This window comes from Salvia hispanica, chromosome 1 (assembly GCF_023119035.1).
Source record: "Salvia hispanica cultivar TCC Black 2014 chromosome 1, UniMelb_Shisp_WGS_1.0, whole genome shotgun sequence".
NCBI classification, from domain to species: domain Eukaryota; kingdom Viridiplantae; phylum Streptophyta; class Magnoliopsida; order Lamiales; family Lamiaceae; genus Salvia; species Salvia hispanica.
The window spans coordinates 9946308-9956793 of NC_062965.1; the positions used below are offsets into that span (position 1 = coordinate 9946308).

The window sequence follows — 10486 nt, forward strand, 5'->3', positions numbered from 1 at the left end:
CATCTCCATGTTCTGAAAAAACAATAAAAACAACAAAACTAAGACTCCCTCTGTTTGCCAATTAAAGACACAGTTTGACTCGGCATGAGTTTTAAAGAAATTGTTTGACTTTATAAGGAAAATGAGTAAAAAAGTTAGTATATACTACTGATCAATATGTTATTCTGAGGGCGCGCAATATCCTTAGCCTCGTTCCCGTTCTCACTCGTACCAAGATTTAATGATCTGCGGCATGCTCTTTTTTTCAAATGTGAGCACTCATTAGCATCCGTAGCAGAAGCTTTGTCATATCTAGCAACGATGTCTGGTGTTGCAGGTGCAGGAACAGGCCTAAAGATGTTTGGTTTAAGCGAGACCGGACCAATTGCAAAAATCGAGCTGCCAATAACAACTCTCATATCCTCGGGTTCGCCTTTTTCATCTCCTCCATGTTCTGATAAAACAACAAAAATAACGAAACTAATACTATAATACTTTTCAACACCATCAGAAACCTAAAGATAGTACTCCATCCATCCGACATTAAATATCTCATTTTTCCTTTTTCATCTGTTTGCTAATAAATGTCCCATTTCACTTTTAGGTAAATGAATCGCACATTCCACTAACTCATTTCACTCACATTTTGTTACTATAAAACCAATATCTAAAAGTAGACTTTTTTCTCATTTTCTTTTGTAACGTCAAACAATTTCTTAAAAACATAAAAATTGGGACATTTATTAGAAGTAAAGTAATACGTTTTGAAGTGAGAAATAATCAGCAAGACAAGGAAAATTTTTTAGCAACAAAATAGAAGAGATGGGAGATTATTAATTTGCGTTAGTTACCATTTGTATTTTGAGTTTCTGTCTTGCATCGCCAATGATGCCTTGTATAAGCTACAAACGCAAAAGGTAGAATTGTAAAAGCAAATAGCATCTCCATTGATAATTCCTTTGCTAATTTGACAACAAATGCAAAAGGGCAGGTTGAATGAAAATTGTAAGCAATTACTGTGAGTATAAGTAGTATTTGTGTTGCATGATTCCTGAAATTTTGACATCTCCTCCATTTTCTTCAATCCTATAAATTACAAGAGAGAGAAATGGATAAATCAAACTAGATCTTGTACATGCAAGGACCTACACTAAAAGATTCAACAAAGGAGATTAAAATATGCTAAGAAGCTAGAAGCTTCTGTAAAATAGGATGGATATATAAAGAATAAAATAGAATAGATATATAAAGAACAAAAAAAAAAACAAAATTTAATCAATGGCAGAACCTGCTGTTAGATGGAGAATGTTTTTTCTGCAAAAAACCGCTGATTGAGCTGAAAGAGAGAGAGAGGAGTGGAAGAGGAGAATGGCGTCAGTTGGTTTTGAAGGAGTGGAAGAGTAGAAGCTAGTGTTAAAATTTAAAAATAATATTGCACCCCATTTAAGATTTAGATGGAATTATTTTGGGTTAGTATATACATAACTCTACACCAAATAAAAAATAATAACTAAACTTTATTAGCATTGAGTGATAAAAATTAAATCGTCTATATAAATAATTATATAATGTAATTCTTTTTTAATTTTAGTATTGCACATTAACTACATAAATGAATAATTGTTATGTTAAAATATAAAAATACTCCTAATAATAATATTCATTGTATCATGTCAAAACCTCATAAAAAATATAATACTATGATTGCTGCAGGAAATAGTCATTATATTTAATATTATAAAAAACAATTAAAATTACTACGAACATGAACATGTAACTATATGCGTATATGTGTAGTACCAATTAAATTCAAAATTATAAAAAGATGGACTTTCGCATGCGTTATATATTGTGACTATTGTCCATCTATATTATGGATCGTGCAAATATATCTATCTATCTATCTATACATATATAAGAGCATCCGCAACGCTGCCGCGTTGCAGTCTCAGTCTCGTCTCGACGAGACGAGACGGCATCGAGACAGCGTTGCGGCTCCCGTCTCGTTTCGACGAGACGAGATGTCTCGACACCCGACGCGTCCCGGCGAGGCCAGCCTCGAGCTGGCGAGACACGCGCCCGACGCCACGTGGCGCGCGCGGGCGGCTGGCGTGACGCCCACTCGCCGACCCGCGAGTGGGCGTCGGATTTATGACGTCAAAATTCAATTTTTTTAAAAAAAAAATCAGATTTTTCGAAAAAAATAAAAAATAAAAAAAGGGGTAATATGACCGTTGAACGGTCATAGTTTTAACTTTTTTTTTTTTTTTTAATTCTATATATACTCTTCTCCATTCTACATTTTACACACAAACACACATCTATTCTCTCATCTCTCTTTCTTTCCTCTCCAATCACTTCTATAAAATCATTCATTTATTTTTTTCTTCTCCCAAATTTAATCAATTATGGATCCATTTGAGCAAATGCGTCGAATAATGGAAGAATCGCTAGAAGAAGATCGACGTAGGGAGGAGGAAGCCGCCGCGCCGCTCCTCCTAGGCGACGCCGGACATACATCCACCGTAACCGGGAGGAAGCCGCCGCAAGGTTGGAACGTGATTACTTCAGTCCGAACCCGGTGTGGGAGATATCTACTTCCGTCGCCGTTTCCGTATGTCACGCCCGCTATTTTTGCATATCGCGAGTACATTGGCGGCACGGGAAGAGTTCTTCAGAGAAGGGTTCGACGCTGTTGGCCGTCCTAGCCACACGACGCTCCAGAAATGTACTGCGGCGATCCGTCAGCTTGCTACTGGACAAACGGTGGATGCGTTCGACGAATACCTGCACGTCGGAGAATCCACTGGGCGACTTTATTTGTTGAATTTCTGCAAAAGTGTCCGGGCAGCCTTCACCGCCGAATTTCTGAAGAAGCCAACCCCGCAGATTGTCAGTTTCTGCTCCGTCTTCACGAACAAGTGCACGGATTCCCCGGGATGCTCGAGAGTGTCGATTGCATGCATTGGCAATGGAAGAATTGCCCTGTGGCGTTGAGGGGGTCATACACGAGCGGCCATAAAGGCACCCACCCCCTCCGTTATACTCGAGGCCGTCGCCGACTACCGGCTATGGATTTGGCATGCGTATTTCGGGGTCCCCGGCTCGAACAACGACGTCAACGTGCTCAACAACTCCGACCTCTTCGCTGAAGTTCTGAATGGTAAAGCGCCGGCCATCAACTTCGTCGCTAACAAACGCCAGTATAAAATGGGGTACTATCTTGTCGACGGCATCTATCCGAAGTGGCCAACCTTCGTGAAAACGTTCAACAGGCCTGTGGACGAAAAGCAGTCGCTTTTTACGCAGAAGCAAGAGTCTGCTCGCAAGGATGTGGAGAGAGCGTTCGGGGTTCTCCAAGCTCGATGGAACATTATCAAAGCCCCGGCTCGACAGCGGTTTATGAGAATATGGTCGACTTCATGTATACGTGCATAATCTTGCACAACATGATTGTCGCCGACGAAGGACTTGAGGCGGGAAATTGGTTCGACCCTGAAACCCCGGGAAGCTCAACCGCAAGTAGTCCGCCTCGAACGGGAGTGCATCCGTCTTTGCAAGAGCGGTTGTCTATTCGGGCAAGGACACGTGATTCTATCGCCCACGCCCAACTCCAGGAGGATCTAATGGAGCACATTTGGGCAAAATTTGGCAACCGTTAGATGATCGTCACTAGAGAACTCCTTCTTCTGCTTCTTTGCCTCCATTTTTTTTATTTGAGTTTAAGTGTGCAATTTGTAATTTCTAGTTTTTTAATTATGTCTTTTTTATTTTTTTAAGTATTTAAATTGTAATTTTATTTTATTTATAATGAAGCGTGTTTTTTATTAATTGAATTTGTTGAAATTAAAAATAAAAAATGAAATTGAATGAATAGTTAAGAGATGGTTAAGAGATGGAGGGATGCGGGTGTTGTCTCTTAGTTAAGAGATGAGCTGAAAAGTACAGTGGGGCTCATGAATAGTGAAGAGATGAAACGGTTAACAGACGGATAAGAGACAGCGTTGCGGATGACCTAAAAGGTGAGTTTTGGGAGGTTATAAATAACTAATTTATGCATAGGATAAAATGCAATAGACAAAAATTATTAATTTGGTTAATTGATTACAATCATAATCATATACATATATTTGGCACCTTATCAATGATCTGCATCCTTTGGTTAATGAGACGAGAAAATAGAAAATATAAAGAGAAGAGAGAGGCAGGATGCTTATAGTATTTCTTGTATTTGAAATTTGATATAGCCAATGAGATTAGGAAATAAAAAGATTACATATAAAATTGTAATCTTGGCAGCTTATTTTGACGGCGAATTTTAGGGATATTTACCATATATTAATTTAGCTATATATATTATAGAAATGATAAGTAATACTTAAATGGAATCTTTCTTATTTCACACACATATACGTATATAACAACAATTAGAAAAACTGATGAATTTTAACGGAGAAATTATTTTTGACATAATATATTCCTACATGCAGATATAGGTTTTCAATTGTGTATATATCATGAGCTATATTTAGGCGTTAGATAATTTTTTTTTACAAATCCTATCCTAGAGGAGTGATCAATTGTTAACTCATCATTTAATTGCTAACTACAACTAATTTAAGACCATAGGATTTTAGAAAACGTGTGGTCTACAATTTGCCACGTGTAATTTTCATTTTTATTAATAAAATCAAAAAAGATAATAAAAAACGTCAAATTAGGATTTTAGATGAAAATGTCAATATAGTGTTTCGGAAATATCAACACAATGCTTTAAGAATGTCAACACGATGCTTTAAGAATGTTAACCCATTGCTTATATTGACATTCTACATGTATTATATTGATATATTTTATATAGTATGTTGACATTTCTGCTTTACGAAAAAATTGAAAAAATTTCGATTTTTTTTTCAAATTTTGACGTCGGAACATATGCATATATGATATCGTTGGAATCCTTATAAAATTATCTTTAATTTGATATATGTTATATGAATTTAAAGTTTTGGGATTTCTTTAAAAAATTAGTTATAACTAAACATGTAGTTAATTGACATTAATACCCCTATTGATATTTTATGGAATTAATCATATGGCTTTATTGACGTTTTTTGTTGATCGTATTGATATTTCTTGGTTGATGATCTAGGCCCTTAATTTGAATATCTAATGGCTATTATTTAGTTGTAGTTAGCAATTAGGTATTGAGTTAGCAATATAACACTCTCCTCCTATCCTATATACGTAAATTGAAATTATTTTTATTATCGGTAACACATCATTCTCGAATTATTCATACAAAATACAAAACTACAGTTTTTATTATCTGTAACACATAGTATTAAATGATATGTGATTCATTAATTATTGGTTAAGACCGTGTAAAACTAAAATCACAAAGTTGCCGCGAAAAACGGTTATCCAAGTAAATAATTAGCACGTGTTTAATGTCTAAGCTCCACATTGAATCCACATTTCTTCTACTCCTATATATACACACACTACTCAAACTCTGCTACACAATCTCTATTCCAATCTCTTTTTCTCTCTGTTTTTCTTCATCATGGCGAAGATCAAGATCGGGATTAATGGTAATTGTTCCTTCATTTTTTTTGCTTTTTTTCCCTATGTATTTTGATGATATTATGCATAATTATATGAATTTACCGAAAAATGATTGAGCGTAGGATTCGGAAGAATCGGGCGTCTGGTCGCCAGAGTTGCCCTGTTGAGTGATGATGTTGAGCTTGTTGCTGTTAATGATCCATTCATCACTACTGATTACATGGTAGTTTTAATTCTCTGCATTGTTTTTGCTCGAATCGAATAATTGTCATTTTTTTTTAATTTTATTGAGCTGATCATCCTCTGTTGCTGTAACTAAGAAATTGATGTATGTAATGTGACAGACGTATATGTTCAAATACGACAGTGTTCACGGTCCGTGGAAGAAGCACGACCTGAAGGTTAAGGATTCCACGACCTTGCTCTTTGGAGACAGGCCGGTGACTGTATTTGGCATGAGGTATTCGTTTATCCACATCGTTGCTAGCTCGTCTAGTTACATACAATTCAGTTGGTTGATGGTGTATGAATAGGAACCCCGAGGAAATCCCATGGGGCCAGGCCGGAGCTGATTATGTGGTCGAGTCGACTGGAGTTTTCACTGACACAAACAAGGCATCAGCACATCTCAAGGTGTGTGCATACTAGTATGATTTTTATTCGCTTGTTCGTGTTGTTTAGCGTAAGTTTGAGAGAGGGTTGGCTTCGTGATGATTTAGGGAGGTGCGAAAAAGGTTATAATCTCTGCCCCGAGCGCGGATGCCCCCATGTTTGTTGTTGGTGTGAATGAGAAGGAATATAAGAAGGACATCAATATCGTTTCGAATGCTAGTTGCACTACCAACTGTCTAGCCCCGTTGGCCAAGGTTCGTTCTTCCCTCTCTGTTACTGTTTCATTTCAAGGAAGCGAATCGCGATTTACTGATTTTTAGTTGTGTTGTTTTAGGTTATTAATGACAAGTTTGGTATTGTTGAGGGGCTGATGACGACTGTGCACTCCATGACCGGTATGTCTAATTACAATTATCTCGTGATTTTGGTCGATAAATTAAGCGTGTGTCGTTGTTTTGTTCAGCGACACAGAAGACGGTGGATGGTCCTTCAATGAAGGATTGGAGAGGTGGAAGAGCGGCTTCGTTTAACATCATTCCTAGCAGCACTGGAGCTGCTAAGGTAGCTTTTAAAAACATGTTTGTTCAAGTAAGTAAATGCATTGTGAAAATGAATGTGTAATGAATGAATTCACAGGCTGTTGGGAAAGTACTTCCTGCACTAAATGGAAAGCTTACTGGAATGGCTTTCCGTGTCCCAACCGTTGATGTCTCAGTCGTTGATCTCACTGCTAGGCTCGAAAAGGCAGCCTCGTATGATGAGATCAAGGCTGTTATCAAGTATACTACATGTCACTCCTCTCTCTCAATACTCTTTACCTTGCCATTTCTCAACCATTTTATGCAGGCAAGAATCTGAGGGTAAAATGAAGGGGATTTTGGGATACACAGAAGACGATGTCGTTTCAACCGACTTCATTAGTGACAGCAGGTAAGTCAGAGTTCTCTACACAAATAACTATACATGATGATAATGTTGGTTTCCTTGCATTGCTCATACATTTGCTTGGTGTTGAACAGGTCTAGCATCTTCGATGCCAAGGCTGGAATTGCGCTGAATGGGAACTTCGTTAAGGTTGTCTCTTGGTACGACAACGAATGGGGCTACAGGTAAACAAACAACTTCAACTTCACCTTGATCATAAATTGGGAGTGTAAATTAGTAACGTTGCGTTGGATATGCAGCAACCGCGTTGTGGACTTGATCCGACACATGGCGTCTGTCGCTTGACCTCGTTATGTTGCCTTGCACGAGCGTAATAATTTCGTCGGCATGCTAATCTATCTCAGTTTCCAAAATTGGTTAGGTAGTTTGAAATAATTTAATTGTTGTGATGAGGATAAGTTTCCCTCTATCACCAAAGTTTTTTCTCTTGGATTTCATCATGCTTATAGTGGTATTATTAGTGTTGCCAAATTTTGTTGCAATGGAATCATTAATTCCTCTACTGATATTTGAAACAAGTTGAAATGATTTTAGTACCTCTTATATTACAACTCACAACTCAAAAACAAATATTTACTTCAAGTTTCAACTCAAAAATATGATGTAATTGAACATACTCTAGTAGGAGTATAAAAATATGGAAGGCCCTCGAGATGCAGAAATCATAAACAATTCAAAAATTAACAAAATTGAGAATTAATTAAATATTTTAAGTAGCATTGAAATTAATTTAGTATGAGAAATGTGGAAGATTAATTAATAATTGGGGTCTTGTTATGAATTGCTAAAATATATATTTAAACTTAGTAAGGAAGGATTAAATGTGGGTATTAGAAATGAGCCACTCACCTCTTAAAAGGGCTCATAAGGGGGATGATTATCCAAACTTATATAGAGAAGCTAGGATCATCACCAAACCGATGTGGAACAATGATTTGAAGAATTTAACACACCCCCTCACGTGTGGGCCGGAATGACACATCGGACTTCCATCACGTGGGTAGGCAAGAGAAGAGATAAAGAGATAAACCATCATCGACTTGGGTCCAGCTCTGATACCATATTAGAAATGAGCCACTCACCCCTTAAAAGGCTTCATAAGGGGAGGGTTATCCACACTTATATAGAAAAGCTAGGATCATCATCAAGCCGATGTGGGACAATGATTTGAAGAATTTAACGGTGGGATATATCCCTTTGATCATTAATCATGTTGATAGTATAAAAGTAGCATCTAAATGTTCTAATGTAGTAGCATGGGCAGGATCGATATACGTCTACAGGTATATATGCTGCTTGGATATAAGTTATGGATCATTCTTTCGCAGAAGCAATTATTTATTGTAAAGAGCTCATAGTTTGTGGGGGCTACTTTCATTTCCGGTCTTTTTCCTATTCATTGCTATTGGGAATAGAAAATATATGTCAATGAAAATTTAAGTGGTGAAATAAAGGTTTGCATTGCTATTGCTCTATATTTTCAATAAAATGACTGTATTAAGAGAGAATGTGCAGAAAAGAAAGGGGTTGTAACCAATTTTGTGTCCTGAACAACTTGGTCACCTCTCCCAAATAATGATTATGAATTAAAAATCAATGTATTATTTTAAATTTCTTTCGTTTTCTAAAACTAAAAATACTTTCGATCCTATTTTAGTCTGTTTTTCAAAAATATAAACTTTCCACTTAAAATGAGCCATACAATTCACTAACATAAATCCACTACTTTTTTTATTAATTTCTTTTACTTTACTTATTTTTTTCTCTGACTTTTTTTATTTTACCAATTTTACGTTAATTTAAACTCGTGCAATTTTTAAAGTTTCTCTTTTAAGAAACGGAAAGAATATTAAAAATTATACTGCCTTTGTCTATAAAATGTTGTATGCTTTTGCTATTTCGATCCATCTGCACAATATTTTTCACTTTTTTTTTAATTTTTAGTAAATAAAACTTACTTTCCACTAACTTATACTCAAATTTTAAACTGATATATAAATGTGGAATTCACATTCCATTAACTTTTTAAATTCTTAAATTTTGCGTGAGTTAAATGTGAACAATATTTCACGGAGAATGAGTAAAATATTGGATATAGATGGAGTGAGAAGAATATTGGATATATATGTATCAATGTATGACCGACCACTTTTAACAACATAGTATGAAAGATAAAGATTACTATTAACGTCCCCGAAAAAATAGGATCACGTATTCTCTCCCTTCAAATTGTTACTCCCTCCGTCTATGAATAAGAGTCTCATTTTTTTATTTTTATATGTCCACGAATAAGAGTTCCGGTTTACAATTATCATAAATGATAAAGAGACTTCACATTCAACTAATTCATTCCACTCACATATCATTTAAATGTATATACAAATGGGACCCCTATTCCACTAATTTTCTTACACCCACTTTTCTAAACATTTTTTAAAACCCACGTCATTTAGAAATGAGGCTCTTAATCATGGACGGAGGGAGTAACATCTACATGCACAAGGTGATTGACATCCGTCTACTTTTGGATAAATACACAACACTACGAGTTGACTAAGCATGTTTGTAAAACAAAAATACTACTCCCTCCCTCCGTCCACGATTAACAAAAATCAAGATCACGTATTCTCTCCCTTCAAATTGTTACTCCCTCCGTCCACGAATAAGAGTCTTTTTATTTTTATCTGTCTATGAATAAGAGTTCCGGTTTATAATTATCATAAATGATAAAGAGACCTCACATTCAACTAACTCATTCCACACACATATCATTTAAATGTATATACAAGTGGGATCCATATTCCATTAATTTTCTTACATCCATTTTTCTTAACATTTCTTAAAACTCGCGCCATTTAGAAATAAGATTCTTAATCGTGGACGGAGGGAGTAACATCTACATGCACAAGGTGATTGACATCTGTCTACTTTTGGATAAATACACAACACTACGAGTTGACTAAGCATGTTTGTAAAACAAAAATACTACTAGTAGTAAAAGATGTTTTCTACATAAATACACAAGGATTCTTTTCCCCCACCTCACCGGAAAATCATTGTGTTTCCACCGTCCGGCTACCGGCGTAGATAACCTAAGAATCAATATGTGACGTCACTATGGACACATATTATTTTCTTTTTCAAAATCACTCAGAACAAAAACAAATACCAAATGATGATGTTGAAGTACAAGGATCATTAACCAAAAATATTCTAACAACCCATGACGAATTAAAGGTTAAAACTTGACAACCTAATTCGAATAACATATTTAAACCACCAAAATACATTTCAAACGAAACAAGATTTAAAAAATTAAATCTCAAAGTATACGGATACTAGCAGTGGCGGAACTAGAAATTTATACAAGCCGGCGCTGAAA

General features: G+C 36.0%; 1 protein-coding gene across 1 annotated transcript; it reads left to right on the forward strand.

The window, feature by feature from the left end:
• Window positions 1-5498: 5498 nt before the first annotated feature.
• Window positions 5499-7640, forward strand: LOC125201523 (glyceraldehyde-3-phosphate dehydrogenase, cytosolic-like). Its single transcript, XM_048099677.1, has 11 exons — window positions 5499-5573; window positions 5670-5770; window positions 5892-6007; window positions 6081-6180; window positions 6267-6413; window positions 6494-6554; window positions 6623-6720; window positions 6796-6938; window positions 7006-7089; window positions 7179-7268; window positions 7344-7640. The coding sequence occupies exons 1-11, from the start codon at window positions 5546-5548 to the stop codon at window positions 7387-7389; spliced, it is 1014 nt and encodes a 337-aa protein (XP_047955634.1). The 5' UTR covers window positions 5499-5545; the 3' UTR covers window positions 7390-7640.
• Window positions 7641-10486: the final 2846 nt, after the last annotated feature.

Coding starts and splice junctions, on each gene's coding strand:
- LOC125201523 (XM_048099677.1), top strand. CDS start 5,546: ATGGCGAAGATCAAGATCGGGATTAATG. Junction 5,574..5,669: donor GATCAAGATCGGGATTAATG/GTAATTGTTCCT, acceptor GATTGAGCGTAG/GATTCGGAAGAATCGGGCGT. Junction 7,269..7,343: donor GACAACGAATGGGGCTACAG/GTAAACAAACAA, acceptor TTGGATATGCAG/CAACCGCGTTGTGGACTTGA.